The sequence below is a fragment of the Cygnus olor genome, chromosome Z, assembly GCF_009769625.2.
Source record: "Cygnus olor isolate bCygOlo1 chromosome Z, bCygOlo1.pri.v2, whole genome shotgun sequence".
Classification (NCBI taxonomy): domain Eukaryota; kingdom Metazoa; phylum Chordata; class Aves; order Anseriformes; family Anatidae; genus Cygnus; species Cygnus olor.
Window position 1 is genome coordinate 58094202 of NC_049198.1, and position 18206 is coordinate 58112407.

At 37.4% G+C, this 18206-nt stretch overlaps 1 protein-coding gene across 1 annotated transcript in view; it reads left to right on the forward strand.

Moving 5' to 3' along the window:
• The window catches only part of MAN2A1 (mannosidase alpha class 2A member 1), a 137297-nt gene that overhangs the window by 104595 nt on the left and 14496 nt on the right, over positions 1-18206 (forward strand). The window contains exon 19 of the mRNA XM_040541150.1: positions 5595-5728. Within this exon, the coding sequence (XP_040397084.1) occupies positions 5595-5728 (134 nt within the window). The remainder of the gene's footprint in view (positions 1-5594; positions 5729-18206) is intronic.

The following is an 18206-nucleotide window of genomic DNA, read 5'->3' on the forward strand; positions in this document are numbered from 1 at the left end:
GAGATAAAGACAGTTTAATGGGACGGGAAAAGGAAATAATAATAATGATAAAAGAATATACAAAGCAAGTGATGCACAATGCAATTGCTCACCACCTGCTGGCTGATACCTAGCCCGTACCTGAACAGTGCCCCACCCCAGTCAACCACCCCATATTAATCGTTCAACATAACGTCACGTCCCTTGGCCAGCCTGGGCCAGCTGTCCTGGCTGTGTCCCCTCCCAGCTCCTGGTGCACCCTGAGCCACCTCGCTGGCAGGGCAGCACAAGAAGCTGAAAAGTCCTTGGCTCTGTGTAAGCACTGCTCTGTGGCAACTAAAACATAGGTATGTTATCAGAACTTTATAACATGAGAAAATTATTCTCATCTTATATCCAAAACATGGCACCATACCAGCTACTAGGAAGAAAATTAGTTATATCCCAGGCAAAACCAGGGCAATGATGAAATGAGCTATTAATTGTCAGAACCAGATATTTTTCACCCAAGAATTCTGATGGAACTCAAGGATGGAACAGCAACATTAAGCTGTTTGTACTCTTTTGTACTCCTCTGGCGTTGATAGTGTCTTTTGGTTTGTTTGTTACAAGGTGGAGAGTTTAAGGTCCAGGTGACATAGCCTAACATTCCTATCAAGGAAAACAATAGCTGCTTTTCTGAAAGCCTAGAATGAGTGAAATAAAGAATAAAAATTACTGTAGTAAAAAACCAACGTAGTTCTTTTAAAGCAAAATCATAATTCACAAATTTAATGGAGTTCTTTGAAAGAGTTGATGAATATGTTGACAAGAAAAATCAATTCACATTAAGAATTTCATAAGGAACTCAGTCTTGTTGCTCACCGCAGAGGAAGCTATGACAAATGGCTTTGAGGGATGGAAGCGCAGTTCAGTTGTTCACTGTCTATACCATTACCAGAACAAGGAAGTATAAGATAGAAAGATGGAAAGTAGTGGACAACATAAGGCATAGAATTTTAGATGTATAACTACTAGGTGTAATATCTTGTAAGTTTAAATTTACATAGTTTTGAAAAGCTACTGAATGAATGCTTATAAATAAATAAACAACAGCCAACCAGAAACTATGCCAAAGCTTGCTTCCAAGCTTCTTTTTAGGAACTGTTATCTTAGTATCTGTTCTGACAAGACATAAATATTGTCCTAGAATGACAGCAATATTGTCAAGTCTTACTCATTTTAGGGCAAAGTGTTTTTATATGTTGGTATTTCCTGGTATTAGAACAAGATGGTTTGAGGGGTACACTTGTTTTTCATAATGCCAATCTTCCTTCATAGTTGTTTCCTCAATGTGATTTAGGTTTACACATCAGAAGCCAGTCTGTCTTGTGAGTTACGGCCGTTTCTCCTTCAGGAACCTTCTGTTTGACCTTGGCATGATATTGATGATCATTATAAAGAGTCTAGTCCTCATCAGTGATATGATCTGCCTGCTTGTGAATGATTGAAGGAGAAAGGAAATTTATTTGGCTAAAGGTTATGAATGTTCTAAGGCTTCTGAGGTGTCTTCCTTGCCTGAAACTCAAAATGGTGTAAAAATCCCATCTGCAAATGATAAAAAAAACTCATCATAGCAGTCTTAAATTTTTATTTATTTATGGTACTAGAGCCTACCAGAAGACTTCAGATATTGGTAGAGCTTGTGAGATGATTTAATTTATATCTAATTACTCAAGTGAGAATATCCTTTGCCATTCTTTAGCACATTGTTGACCCTCATTGTGATAGCAATACATGCAGTACATGCAGGTGTTTTTCTTTCCACTCACAAATCTGCTACCTAGGGAGTAAACCCCAAGAAAAGCAGAAGATTTTTAGATACTGTTGTGTTCTAACTTCTGTTGTTGTGACTTGTGACACAAGACAAATGAAAAGACCGCAGGTACTTTTTGGAGCATTTGTATTGTCAACATAAGAGACTACACTGTTGTTTTAAAAGTTTCGTTTCTTTAAGAAACAGGATTTTATAATGACACATAGCTAATGCATGACCTCATCTAAAATAACTGAAGAAAATAGCTTCAGTAACTTTAAATGGTCTTATTTTGGGGAATTACTTACTTAACCATTCAATATCAAGTTCTATCCTATGCAACCCTGTCTTTTTCAGTGAGTCAGTTCTAGGTTGTTTCAAGAATTTAAATTATTGACACAGCTACTTAAGGGAAAAGATATTGAACAATATTTACTTGTATAGTGTTTGTATCACTACTGTTGATTACAGAACTGCCTTGGAAATCTGTCTTATGTTTGGGTCAGTTAATCTGCATGTATGCTAGAACAAGTGTGCCTCTTGGATACCTTCTGTCACAAAGCAGCTATGATATGCCTAAATACCTTCAGGCAATGTACTTTTTCAGTCTGACTTACTTCTTTCAAAGAAAGTAGTGTGTATGATCCCTTGATGCTGTGCAACAGTGCTTTTCTCCCAGTACAGTGTGTCAAAAAGCTGTGGAAAAGCAGGAAAGAGAATGTAAAAAAAATAAATTTGCTGCATTTTTCGACCCCTTAGTTATACTTATCCAGGAAGCTGTTGATTGGCTATATCAAACCATTCCTTATTTTAGTCAGGGTGTCTGTGTTGTCTTGTATGTTTCAGGAAATAACTAGTTTGCAGTCATAGTAGAGGTAAAGGGCACATCCAGTCATAGTTATTCAGTGTGCCTTTTTTTTTCCTTACTTTTAGCAATGGAGGGACGGTTTGACTTGCCATTCTAGTTAACATGGGCCTGTACGCTGATGCTTTAAAAAGTCCATAATGGAAAATATCTACCTTTTGTTTTAAGACCACCTGATACAAGATCCAAAACACATTTTCTCATTCCTCTGTTGCTAGAAAAAAAATCCATTTGGCTTGATCTTGTGAGTGAACTTGGCAGCACTTAACATATACAGGCATTAATTAAATAGGTAATGGAGACTAAACAAGTCTTCAGAGGCTCATTTGCTTTGTAATAGTGTCTGTATTTGTTCTTCAGCAATCCTAGTCTCTGCATTACAGAAAGATGTGCAGCATGCAAGTCCACAAAGAGACCTACTCTTTCTTCAAGTCAGGAAAGTTAAGGGTAGTACTGTATAGCAATTCAGGTAAGTGTCAGGGGAAAACTGGCTTTTTGTGAGTATTGGTTTCAAGCCAGTTGAGGATGTTAGAGATTTTTTCCTCTTTTCCATTTATATCAAAGAGTGCAAGTTGTATCTCCCATACCTGTTAATGGCATTGACCATTGACAATTTTTAGCAAACTAGTATGCTACTCAAGTTAGCAACATGAAATATTTACTCTGTAGCCATTAGAAAAGGGGGTGAATGTATTAATCTCATCTGTTTTCATGAGGTAACATTTTATAAAAGAACTTTGATTCCCAAATTTCTCCTGAGTATATGTGGGACTACGTAATAAAGAACCAAAATGAAGCTTAAAGTTGTGAGGGCATGTCCAATGTTTCATGATACTTATTTTGAAGGTCCTTCAAGATCTTAAAGGGGTTCTGGAAGAAAAAAATCAAAATTACAGTTTAAGTAGGTGCTTTTAGTAGCACACTGAGAAATTTCTCAAGGCATAACTCACCATCTGAGTTTTATGTAAGCAGCTGAATATTTCTCACTTCCTGTTCTTGTACTAGAGTCAGTTTCTTACTATGGTTAGTAATTTATAATAATAAAAAAATATAAAAAATAATAATAATATAAAAAATAATAAAAATAATATAAAAAATAAAAATAATAAAAAAGTTATATAACTAACAGTTAACACTCATACTGTCAGATGATCCCAGCAGAATGGAGTTGGATTTCTCACTAGTCATCAGTCTTCAATATCAGCTCCTAAGAAACTTGATAAAAGACTGTAAAATACATAAGCTAGAACTTTATTCCTACATTTCTGTCTCTTTTCCCATTTGTGGGATTGGATGTGTCATTTTTTTTTAAATGTTAGATGTTGAACGTTGTTTGTCTTGGAAGTCCCATTCAGTTCTGCTCTAATTGACTACTGAGTGGTTTATCCTACATGCCATAAGGAAGACCACATCCAGATAGATGGTATGCACCACTGTCATTTAGAAGTGGCTTTTCCTGTAGTCTGGTGGATAATTAATGGTGTAGCAGTGATCAGTTAGGTCCCAAAGCCTACCAAAATACTTCTGTGTCATTTTAAGCCAGAAATTTCCCTATTTTTTATCCTTTGAACCAATTTGGAAATGTTTTTTTATCCAACTTCAATAGCAGGGATCATTTTGATTGTATTTTCTGTTCACGATCACCTTAAGCTTTCTTTTGTCACCCATCACTCATTCTAGCTTCTTAAAGAATGCTGAAAATGTGTTTAGGTAGTTTCAGAAAAAGTTTATCATAGATTTGTCCTTCTTACTGTGGTTCTAGCTTTTTTTCAGAGATTTACTATATTTGTCTTTCAGTCTGTGTTCGTGCTGTGTTCCACAAAAAACATCAATTTGAGGCACAATCCTAGCCTTATTCCATAGTACAAAATGGGGATTTTTGTTACTCATTTCCACTTGAATTCTGACTTGGGTACACAAAACCTGTTTTGTTTGTTTCTTTGTTTGTTGTTTTGTTTTCTGTTACTTTTCTTGAAGAAAAGTAAGAACAAGTATTTAGGAAAATTGGGTAAGTATTTGAAGAATATTGGAGAAGTATAAAGGAGACTGCCTTGCTAAACAGCCTTTTATTGTAGCTGAAATTGTACAATTCTTGTTTAGGAAACAAGTGTGTCAGTCTTGCCGTTTTATTTAGGAAACAAGTATATTTGTTTGAAGATTCAGTGTGCAAACACCATAACAGCCTTAATTACATGCCCTGGGCTGGTTTCCCTTTGGAGTTATAAACTTGAAAAGATGTGAACTTCGTCTTCCATAAGGCTATTTATGATTTAACATCATGATAATTGAGCTATTCTGAATGGCAGTGCTACAGTTTGGAATAAGCTCAGAAATTCATACTCGGTTTTCATCTGGTGCGAAGTATTTTCCTTCTCCCACAAGTGGGAAAGACAAAATCCAAGAAGGCGTGATTATCAGTATTTATTATTCATTTTACCTACTATTGTTTTCCTCTGCCTCCAACTTTAAAATAAACAAATAAGAAAAAAAAAAAAAAAAGGAAGAAATATATTTGGAATGTATTTGGGGTTTGCAGTCTTTTACACACATTTTTGTTAGATGAGGACAGTTACTTCAGTTAGAAGTTCTCTCCATACAGCTGCAGCTACCTGGGGTGATTCTTCTCTTGAAGTTTGATGCACCAAGTATACTTGTTACAAGTAATAGTTAACAGTTGTAACTTTTCATGCTAAATTTCAGTGTAGACTTCTAGGTTAAAAATTCACAGGACCTTCTGCTGAAAGGTATGCTAAAATTTTGGAAGGTTATAAACATCCAGAAGCATTAACTGTTTTCAAAATCAGTCCTAACAATATTGTTTCACTATTAGTCTTCTGTATGCAAGAGAAAAATTGGAATTTTTACAGTTTTATGTTTCTGGATTTTTTTTTCTTACATTTAATAGAAATCTAACGTCTTCCTATTACCAGTACAACTCTTATATTGCTTTTTCAGGTCAGTTGGAAGTAATCATGGATCGTCGACTTATGCAGGATGACAACCGTGGCCTTGGACAAGGTGTCCAAGATAACAAGATTACAGCTAACATCTTCCGACTTCTGCTGGAAAGAAGACATGGAACAGATGTGGTAAGAATCATTGTCTGGATTTTTCTGGCTAGTTAAGACATGAATGTTTATTTCTGTTTTAAAAGCAGTGAACTTAGTAAAGAAGTTATTCCACAAGCAGTGTAATTAAGAAAACATGGCTTCCTAGAGAATTCTGTGAAATTGCTTGTACATTATCAACATAAGGACTGCATCTTTCATTATTCCTCATACAAATACTTGCAGTGTTTTCCTTCTCACGCATCTACTTCCTGTTTTTGTCACCTGGGTAAGAGCTGGTATGTGTTGGGTAGGTTTGGGAGATTATATGTTTACTGATTGCATAACTAGCAAGCCAAGTAAAACAGGTAACTTGAGTTCGCACTTCAGCACGTCACTGAAGTGCTATTGTGAAAGTCTCTTCTTTAAGTAAGTGTTGGCTTTTTTTTATTTTTTTCTAGGAAGCTTATAAGAGATTCCTAATTAATGAGACTTCTGGTTCTTATCAGAGTTTAATGAAAGTGGAAAAAAGGTGAAAAATAATTTGGGATGAATAGATGGAACAAGAAGACCAAGCTTAGCTTTTTTTTAGGAAATAAGAATTAAGCAGAAATATGTAGATGCCAGACATAAACATTCCTACTTCACTATGATTTTGTGAAACTAGAGGCCATCTTGTTTTTTTTCTTGCATAGCTCATCCCGTTTCACCCTTTTATATATTAATCTTTTGAGTAACTTGTCAGTTTTTTTCTCTGTTCTTTGCATTTTTCTCTTTAATTTTTTTTCCTATCATTTGAAAAGGACAAAATGAGAAATACTTCTTCATACTGAGACAGTAGAATCATGATGACAGCACCAAGCAGATTTTAAAATCACAACATGGCTAAAGATGAGCAGTTGTATACTAAACTGCTAATGAATATGCAGATAAATTGGAATTAATTCTGTTTTATAATGGATATCATTAAGCACTGTGAGAGGATGATAATATCAAGCTTAAAGCTAATTTCCACCACTTAATGATTGACAGTTTTTTTCAGGTTGTACATGTCATTATGATTTTCTAGTTCCTCATCCTCTGTAACACAGGCAGCACATTAACTGCTGTTATCAGTGTGGTGTGGAAATATCTGAACCAGAAAGGAGCTAACTAAAGTCCTGGAAGCATTCTAGTTTTGACAGCAATGAGTGTTGCACAAGTTAATCTAACTTAGCAAAAAGAGACCTACAGGGAGATCTGCACTGCCACACTAAACTTTTTTTTTTTTTTTTTTTTTTGTACACAAGGTAATTTGTATTGTATTAGATTAAAATGTGAAGCTGCTAAATTAGAGTCATCAGACATGGAAAGCTATGTTTACATAGCAGATAATATGGAACAACAGGAGCAGATCAAATCAGTTAGTGCCATGGCACATGCATCTACACTGTGCAGTTTGGCTTTTTTCCATAGAATCATAAAATAGATACTTCTAGAAGTCATCTTGTCTAGTCCCTGCTCAAAACAGATCTACTTCTGTATCAGCATAGACGTAAAAACTATCCAAAGGACTAGTCAGTGATTTAAATTGTAATCTGATTCAAAGGCTAGAGCATAATTTCCATAGAACTCCGGGGGAATTTTTGTTACTTTCCTCTAAAAAAAAACTACTCCATGCGTGCTCTGACTCCTCTGCAAACTAATGCAGTGGGTGATTAAGTGTGGTTGACCAAAAGTTTACTTGCACAGCTGCTTCAGACCAAAATGTGCCTGTGGAAAGTAGTTTGAGGGTACCTCTACTGGAACATAGGCAGACTAAGCAACTCTGTTTAGGGCTATCAGGTTAGTGGAAGATGCACATTGTTTTTTGCATGTATTTACCAGCTTGCCTGGAATACCAATCAGACATCTGCACGAGGTAACAATATATTTCCCTTTTCTTTTTAAAATCAGTCAGAGTGGTGCTATTGTTTCAACTGATGCAGTGTGCACTACCCACAGGAGCCAAACTCTTAACAATGTGGGTTTTGTTGGTTTTTTGTTTGTTTTAAGGAAATACACAATATCTTTCTGGTGTTACATCTGGAATTCTCCTCTAGAGTGTTCTAGCTTTTTGTTTCTTGAAATTTATCTAAACATCTCTAATATTTTCTGATTCTTGCAACTTTCAGATGTGTTAACATAAGGAAGGGATAGTACTTCCCTTTCCCTCCATTTTGTAAAATATACAAATGCATTTTTAGTGCATTGCTACTTAGAAGGTAGTTGTTATAATAGCTTAATAATAGTCCTGTCAGAAAAAATTACAGAGAAATCGTATGCAGGTTATTTATGTGATGGACAGCAATGTGTGACTCATACACTGACCTTAATTTTGTTGTCAAGACCTATTTTTTTTTACTTACTTAAGGAACAGTGAAAGGAAGGTGAGAGTTTTGATTGCTTGGTTTCGTTGCCAGTACAAGCATTTCCTAAAGTGGATTCCAAAATACTTCATTCTGTCTCTTCTCAAAAACAGTTCTGATGAGTAGTTTTTCTGTTCTTTGGGAAACTTTTCCTTAGGAGGAGTGTGTATGAAGTGTAGGATATACACTTATTTACATTTAACTAAAATAAATGTGCATCACTTTAAGTTATGGCAAAATAAGCCAAAAGTTTCTTTTCCTTTGCATCTCCAAAATCTTTTCCTTTCCCACCCCCAACCCTGAACAGTGTACTTTAATGGCAGAGACAAGCCATGGTGAATGTGCTGAAGTGTAAATTTGACCTGTCCAGTTGGGTAGGCAGAGTTCTTAACAATTACTGTCACATTCAAGTAACCTAAATTCTATGAAGTCTCTAATCGTAGTAATTCCTGGGTTTTGGCTGTTGAATTTTAGCTTATCTCACCAGTAGTAAGTATTCATGCTCTGTGCAAACAGCTTCAGGTTGATATAACTGATTCCACAACACACATCTTAACCTCCCACCCCAAATTTGGGTAGTACAAAAGGTGTATTCACTGGCAGTATTGCTCATTAAGTAAGTTACGTACATAGATAACAAGAGCTGTGCAGATCCCACTTCGCTTTAGGTTACACTCACCTGATTTATTGACAACTTTGTCTCTCAGACCTCTGTTGATGTTACTACTATGTTTGATACATTTCTAGATACTTTTTGTTCTCCTACTAAATGTAACTAATTCTGCTTATGTTCGTTTTGTCCCTGCAAGTATTGATTGGCTCTGTATATCTTTCTGACTTCTCTCCTAATATTCATTTCTTTTTCCTCAGATTATTCAGCAAAAGCTGAAAGCATTTTATTTTTAAATTCAAGGGATTATTATGTAGACAAAAATGAAACTGAGCACAATTATCAGTACCTGTTTGTCAAAAAACTAAATGCATCTTTATTTTTGAAAATACGGATTATTTCTTTTACATTTGTTGTAAACTTCAGTAAAAATAAGCATTGGTACCTTTTTAAATTCCATACCTCAGTACGTTATATTAATATAAGAAAATGAAGGACACATAATTTGTAGGAAGAAGTAATATCTTTATTTCATCAATGACATAGCTGGAGAAAAAGATGCCATTCCAGGCACACGTATTCTTCCTCAGATTCTTGTTTCATATCTTGCCTTGATTTGCTTGATTTATATAACCAGATTTATAGTCTAGTCCCAAGCAAAGAGCCAGGATTCAGTAGCTCAAATAGCTGCTATGATTTGGGGGAGGCTGTTTAGAGAAACAGTGATACAGGCAGTTAATAAAATCACAAATATGTGGCAGTCAGATAATCAATTTCTCTGAAAATATATGCTTCATGATATAGCCATTTATCTGATTATTGAGTTGTACTTGCCTCTTACATGGAGTGCATATTTATAATGCATATGCATATTTCATGTTCCAGGTATACACTTTACTATGCATTTCTATGCATTACCACACACCATAATAAATATAACTGACTCGATATTTCAAAAAAAGTGGGAACTCTACTTGCATTTAGAAGTGTTTTCAAGCTCATGTTTGACAACCGTAGATAATTCCACATCCGTGGAGATGTTCACGGTCATGTGGGATGGGGCCCTGGGCAACCTGATCTAGTCGGTGGCATCCCTGTCAATGGCAGGAGCGTTGGAACTAGAGGTTTTTTAAGGTCCTCTCCAGCCCAAGCCATTCTATGATATTCCAGTATCAATTTTAATAATGACTATTGTTTTGAACTTGTCAAATATATACAAAGTCTTGGCCTTCAAAATTTGAGACTTTTGTGGTGATCACGGAAGAAGCAAATAACATTTTCTGCACATCCCCTTCATATCAGAACACAATGCATCTTCTTGTAGAGCCTTGCCTTGTAAATTAAACTGTTTGCTGTTTTTATTGTTATTGATTTTATTAGTATATATATATATCTATTGCTTTGAAGAGATATTCAGCTGTGTGCTAGTTCTTGACAGCCTTTCTTAAAATACTAAACTTAAATGATGATTATCACTATGAAGTAGATGATATTTTATTTCTTACAATGGAAGTTTGTGTCTGCTGTTCAACAGCAGTGTTAACATTTATGTGCAAATACTATTTTTTCAGGCTAACACCATCCTCATTTTTATGCCAGGGCACTTAACAGCCTAATTGTTTCAAATACTGTTTTTTTCCTGACACTTTGATAAAGAGATGTTATAGAAGGATTCTAAATAAAGACTGATTTATGTCCAAGCTCTAGTCATTGTCATACTGGCCAGAACTATAGGGAGTGAAAGTCTTCATCCTCCAACAGGGCAGCAGCCACTCATTGTAGCTGGCTCATGGTTAAAGAGGTAGCAAAGAGGATAACCTTCTTCTGATTTCTGGACTTACAGTTGTGCCTCATTTTTTGTACGTACATCTGCAGTGAATTACATTATTTCCTTTGGGTGTTTTTATTTCTCTTCACTTGTGTGTACCTTTCTGCCTATGCTGTTCGGAAAGACAATATTCTACTTCATAGTGTGCATATTATTAAAGCTGTTTTTCCCATTAGCCCACATAATTGGCCAAAGTGGGAGTGTAGGTCTTTTCAGCAGCTGCTCTGAGTTTGTGCCATTTGAGCTCTTAAATCTAAATTTTGCTGAATCACCTCTTCTAGAAAGACCTAGTAATTCCTTCTGCAAGCTCTGTTGGTAGGACTGAGTCCTTCATAAAGGAAGGAGAAAGTCTGTGAGTCAGGCTTCTTTTCCTTATATTCTCAACTGAAATAACTATAGAGAGATAATCTCCTTGCATACAGAACAAGCAATTTCTGTCAGCAGCAAGAACTTCCCCATCAGCAGCAAATTTCCAATGTGCATACAGCCTTTCTGGAAAACAAAAAGTAGGAATTATCATGGGGTAGCTTCTGTCTTCGTCATCACTTTGGTGAGCTACTCCATCATCGAAGCAGAACCCCAGAAAAATTCTGATCTCTGTGTTCTGTCATCAACTGGGAGCATAAGCTCTTGCCAGTCAGTAGGAAACAAAATCTGGCACCATGTCCTTTCACATCTCTGGCATTTGTTATTTCTTTGGATTTTAAGTCCATCCTCCTTCCTCCTGCATCATTACTGGAAAATATGAACACTGTAAGAATAATTAGAAAAGAAATCAAATTGGTTGGGAGAGTCTATAAAGTATAAAATTCTTTTGTTCTTAAAAAAGGATGTCATGCTGCTTATCTGCTTTTGTGATCCCTTTCATATAGCTGTACTGATGTCTTACATATTTGTCAGCCTCTAAGTATGGTGGTGTGCTTACGGTCCCGGTGGCTAGTTACTTTGTCTGCTCCAGAAAACGTATGTTTGTTCTCCAAATGATCAGTTTATAGAATGTGACTGATGTTACGGCATCTGACTAAAGACTAACTGAATTAAACACAAGGATCTGACAGTGACCAAAGGAGCAGCAGTAAATGGAACAACCCAGGGAACCTAACCAGGGAGGAAAGGAACACACTGAATTGGCTACACCTGAGACTGTCAAATGAGGACAATTGTTACTAGCGTGAAACCTGACAAGATGACTCATCAGAAAACACTTTATGAAGACTAAGGAGGTTATTGCCTGAAAGAATACAGGACACTTGTTATTGGGTTGTTCAGTGGAAAAGACATAGGAGGGGAGAGACAGGGATTGAAGGCAAGCAAATGTGGGAACATAGAGGGAAAAGGGAAATAAAAGGGTCTGTGCTTGGTCACTACAGTCTATCCTGGTTCTTCGTTAGCTCACCAATTAGTTTGAGCCTGTGAGAGTAATTAAACAGTTTCAGGTCAGATTAGGAAAGTAGAATAAGAGGTCTACTTGTTAGTTATTGAAGAGAGAGGCCATGGGATTGAGGAATCAACAGAACTGGCTGATGGTTACTGGAAAGTCTCTTATTTCTGTGCGTGCATGTGAACTGCTGGCAAACTTCAGGCTGGTGTGTAGGGTGTTTGCACCTGCAAGGAGGTAAAGTCTGATATGGTGAATGGTTAAGGAGCCTACAGTCCAAGCCTGGATATCAGGCAGACTTAAAGTCCACGTTGACTATTGAGGCATCAGCAGATGTTCAGTGTACTTGTCAATCAAGAAAGTGATGGTGTCTGACTAGTGAGCTTCAGACCTCGTCAGCAGTAGGGTAAATCAGGATCAGATTGTTCTGCTCATGTTTCTGAGTGCTCTGTGGGTGCTGGTAAACGCTCTGCTCTCTTTTCATTTGTGTGGCTGGTCACATATGTGGTATGTGTGTGCCTATTGAGGATACATGCTATGCCTTTTTTCCTGCCTGGTACTGGGAACACAGGACCACAGCAGTGGGATCAGAGGAGTACTCTGGTCTTAAAGACCCCCAGATTTAATTTTATCAGACTGGGGAAGAGCAACTTCCGTGGGTACAAAGTTCATTGAATTTGATTATCTGTAGATGTCACAGAGTTCCTCACTTGTAGTCTTAGTACTAGCTTTGTTGGTACAGAAACTTTGTGATGATTTTAGAGTTACCGCGAACCTACTTACAGCCTCGTGGACAGTGCCTCAATTTTTATTTCCTTTATAATCAGCCTTCACAGACCCCTGTCACCTTGTGTGGCACAAATATGTTCCTAGTGTAATAGCCTTCAACTCAATTGATGGAAAATACTACATTCAGAGAGATAAAGACGTATCAATTCTTGTCTGCTCAGTTCAGTCCTTTGCTGGTCAAAAAACTAAGCTATCAAAAAAAAAATGAAATCCACATCAAAATTCTCAAAAAAGGACTTGAAATACATCACCAAAAGAATTTATGCTTTGATATGCAAAACTGTGACATAACTGATGAAGGTTTCATTGCTAACAAATATATCTATATCTATATCTATCTATCTATATATATATATCTGCGTGTACTATTCAGACAGATCCAGTCTTTACATTTTTCAGGATCTTTGCCCCCCAGGATTTCAGGAAATACTTTAATGCTCTACTATAGCAGAAAATAATCTGCACTAGTATTTTTGTTTATAGGCCTCAGAAGATTTCAGGGTACTTGCCTGTTCAGTAGTCGCATTTGTGGCTGGTATTTCTGGTTGCAATTTATCTAGGTTTCCCTAAGAGTGTAATTCATTGTAGAAGACCTGCTTCTGCTCTTTTACAAAGCACTTGAAAATTGTTCTGCTGAAGAATCTTGTACAACTTCAAGGTCTTTAGTGTTCTGAATCCTCAAAGATCTTCCTATCGCCTTATTTGTTTTCCACACAATCTTGGTATCCCCCTACAACCACTAGCCAGTTTGGAAGCTGATTGAAGTGATGGACAGTGTTTTCTTTGACATGCGGTTACATTGGCCAAGCATGGCACTCTTGGTCACTGAAAAAAAAAATTATTTGCATCAGAAGAAAAAAAGATTTTTCTATTGTACTTCTTGCTTTTGAAAAGAGATCAATGTTTGGACTGTAGACTGAAAGAGAGCTGAATATGTTTTTCACAAAGGGTTAATACAGAATTGTGAATAATCCAGCTGTTTTAGAAGGAGGATTGACATAACACATTTTAACATGCAAGATTCTTTCTTTCAGTCTGCATTGGTGTCTAATTGCTATTTGTTCCACTGTGGGTTTAAACCCCATTATCTGATACCCTTCTTGCTGTCTCAGAGGCATCAGTTTTTACAGGCACACTAAAACCTAGTTCCAGACAGAGACATCAAACAAAAGGGAATACCTATACATCCATATCTGGAGGACTTTTTAGTGATCTCAGAACGTGTCAGACACAACCATTCTTTTTGTATTACAATGTACAACTTCAGATGAGTTTTTAAAAGGTACATTGGATTTTTACTTGGTGAGGTAACACCCAGGCGGTCTTGCATGTAAAGCCTACACATAAGTTAAAACAATTTAGTGCTTTATATCAGTTTCATGAATTTGACTAATATCATTCCCAAATAAAATCTGAATTTCTAAACATAGATTCATAGAATCATGAAAGTTGGAAAAGCCCTCCAAGATCATCTGGTCCAACCATCCCCCTGCCACCAATGTCACCCACTAAACCTTGTCCCTAAGTACCACATCCACCCTTTCCTTAAACACACATGGGGATGGTGATTCTACCACCTCGCTAGGCAACTTGTTCCAATGCCTGACTACTCTTTCTGAGAAGAAATTTCTCCTAATTTCCAACCTTAACTTCCCCTGGCACAACTTGAGACCTCTAGTCCTATCATGAGTTACCTGTGAGAAGAAGCTGACCCTCAGATCCCCCCACCTTCCTTTCAGGTAGCTGTAGAGAGTAATAAGGTCTCCCCTGAGCCTCCTCTTCTTCAGACTAAACAACCCCAGCTCACTCAGCCGCTCCTCACAGGACTTGTGTTCCAGGCCCTTCACCAGCTTCGTAGCCCTTCTCTGGGCATGCTCCAGGGTCTTGATATTTCTTACAAGAAAGGGACCCAAAACTGAACACAATACTTGAGTACTCCTGAAATAGAGAACCCTTTACAGAGTTAAGGATTCAAGATGTTTGGTCTTGGGGGAGAATATATGTATTTTAAAGCTAAGGCAGCTGTCCTTACCTATTATGCGTTTTTGTCATATGTTTTAAGACTGCTTATTCACATAGTCAATATTGTCTGCCATTATGTTTCACATTTATAAGCCAGCTACTACAGTATCACCCAGCCAGTCTCTTACATAGAAGCTGCATCTCAACAGACATACAGACAAATTGTCAGGCTTTGAATTGCACAGAAAGAAACAAATTCTTCTTTCCATGTTTGTCTTTGGAGGTTGACCATATCAGTTGCTGTCAGTGGCTACATTATGATTGAGAGAGATTTAATAACACTGTCTGTGTCTATTTTGGGACTAGAAATGCTCTGAAGAGTCGTTTTACTTCACAGATTAGATTTTCCAGTCCAGAAGCATTCTTCTTCTGCCAGTGGATTTTCTGAATCTGTAAAAGAGAAAGTTGATAAAAAACAGTTTCCACACACAACATGAGAGTAAGAGACTTTCCTACCACGAATAGTAGATGTTTTGATATCAGACTCTTTTGATCTGCATCCCTTGATTTAGCAGGCCCAGAACTGTGTCTCTTTCCAGATTTTGTCTGAATCTACTGAGATCCAAAGTCAGCATCCACATTTCAGCATGTTTCATGAAATTGTTTGGATGCTGGTTGTTTTGGAGTAGTAAACAAGTTTCCTTCCAGATTTGGGCAGTTGTACTTGACAGAGAAATGTCTAGAGGAGGACTAAATAGTCAAGATTTGTGATTTGACATTCCATGTGCCCCTGTTTACTTTCCTTATTTTTTTCATGGAAAATATAAGATTTCTTGCCTGTGTTGAGAAGTTAATTGTTTCTCTGTCAGCATCAACTGAAGCCCAATTATCAACTGTTTCAGCTTGACTTTATTCTCTACAGTGTCTTCCATTCTTTCTTCCATTCAATTACTAAAAGATTTCTGGAGAGTCTAATTAATGATTTTCCCCTCTAATTAAGGACCCCACTTCCTCAGTTTAAGCTCTTAACAGAAAACCCTTTGAGTCTTTTCTTAATATGTTCCATCCTCGTTTTATTGATAGAATAGCTCTTGTCTGGCATAAGGATACTCTTTATAGATGAGGCCATTTTTAGAACTTGTTGCTAACTGTAACCTAAGGTTCTATTGGACTCTGTGTGTGGTTTTCTTTTTTTTTTTTTTTTTTTTGTCTCTAAAAATAAAATTCAGATTTATTCGCGTGATTTCTGATGACAAAGAAGGGTCCTTGGGATTTGTATTCATTATTACTCGGTCATTGGGGGGGCTATATTTCAGAGCAGACTGTTTCTAATTGGATAACTGTATATTCATGTGCTACAAGGTAGTTTAGAAAGACAGTGTTTACTTTGATTAGAGCTCATTAAGCCAGCACTCAGCTATATCAGTGGCATTTGTCAGAATCTTGCCAATGCATAATGTTTGTAAAGCTGCCAGTGGAGCTCCGTTCACACTTTGGGTGTTAAACACAATCATTGAAGTTGAGGAAACAATGCCACTTTTGAGAGCAGTACTTTAATTAGATGGAGACTGTGGGACTTTTACATAGTATTAGCAGGGTACTGCTGAAAGCTACCCAGGTAGTGAATGTAGATACAGAGTAACTGTTCTTCCAAATCTGTTGTGTTTACATGAAAAACCTTATTTTCTGTGGCTTTCCTTAGAGCATTAAGTTTTGTATCACTTGATTAAGAGGAGAAAGGTATACTCCAATCCTTTTATGATTGTGAAGCATATAGGAGAGCAACAGGCTTTGAAGTGTTCCTTCTGGAACTTTTGTAATAGCATTGTCTTGACAATGTTTGTAAAACCCCTTTTCTTTATTTGGTCTCCTGGCAGCTTTTGATACCTGCTTTACTCTCCATTCCCATTGCTAATACAGACATAGATTCACTGAATGACCTCCCCTGGGAAGAGATGACTGCACTTGTTCTGTTGGTGCTGACTGTCATTCCAGATGTGGGAATACAAGATTCGTGATAAAATCTCCATTTTAGTGCAGCTTTTAAAAGTTTGAATTTTGGATAATGCTCAAGTTGAATGTTTATGACTGTGATAAAATAACTAAACACAGCAGGAGCAAAGATCAGCCAAGTTGATTCAGCTCTAGTTCTAGCATTTGCTAGAATTTGCTATTTGTACTTCAAGACTATGTTTCCCTACAATCATCAGTTGAAGAATCTGGAAAGATAGGAGCCACTCTTTATGGTTTTGTTAAGGGTTTTCTGACAACTTTGTCCCTTTGCCCACTGGCTGTTAATGATTCTTTCCCACACACATTCTTCCTGAAGGTTTTCAATTCCTTTCCTTCCATCTTTCCTGGTTTCTCAACTGCTACTTACATTGCTGCATCTTTATCATAAAAATACCTTTCTTATTTACATTGCTTCTGCTAGCCTTAGAGAAGGCTTTGAAGGATTCTGTCCTAGAAGATTGACCTGCCCTATCTTTTAGAATTAGAATAGTTCAACTGGAAGAAACCTACAGAGATTGAGTCCAACTGCCTGACCACTTCAGGGCCAAACAAAAGATAAAGCATATTAATCAGGGCATTGTCCAAATGCCGCTCAAACACTGACAGGCATGGGGTATCAATGACCTTGCTTGGAAGCCTGTTCCAGTGTTTGACCACCCTCATAAAGACATTTTTCCTCGTGTCCAGCATGAACCTCTCCTGGCACAGCTTTCTGCCATTACCATGCGTCCTGTCATTATGTTACCGGGGGAAGAGGCTGGCACCTCCTTCTCCGCTTCCCCTCCTCAGGAGGTTGTACAGAGCCATGAGATCTCTCCTGAGCCTTTTTTTCCTCCAAAGTAGACAATCCTTAGTTTCTCCTCCTAGGACATGACTTCAAGCCCTTTTATCAGCTTTGCTGCTGCCCTCTAGACACTTTCAAGTACCTTGAGATCCCTTTTACATTGTGGAGCCCAGAACTGGACACAATATTCAAGGTGAGGCTGTACCAATGCTAAATACAGTGGGAGCATCACCACTTTTGACTGGCTGGTGATGCTGTGTTTAACACACCCCACAATGCGGTTTGCCTTCTTGGCTGCCAAGGCACGATGCTGGCCATGCTGAGCCTGCTGTCACCAGCACCCCCAGGCCCCTTTCTGCTGAGCTGCTCTCCAGCCATTCGTCTCCTAGTACTTGTGTCCAGCATTACTATATCCCAGGTGCAGTATCTGACATTTTCCTTTGTTGAAATTAATGTCATTGATAACTGTCCAATGCTCCAATGTATCTAGATCCTTTTGCAAGGCCTCTTGTCCCTCAAGAGGGTCAACTTCTCCTAGCTGTGGCTGAGAACTCATCTGACATTTTTACCTTGAGCATTTTCTTACTTTCATGTCAGCCACATGATACACAGATTTGTCTCCTGTTTTGTTTTTTTTTCCTGTGCTTCTGACCTCTGGGATTTGTGAAAGATCTTGACTCGTGGATGTCATGCTTGTGTTAACATATATTTTTCTATACATGGAGCAGAAGCTTTCAGAAAGATCTCACTTCTGTTCATCTCAAGTGAC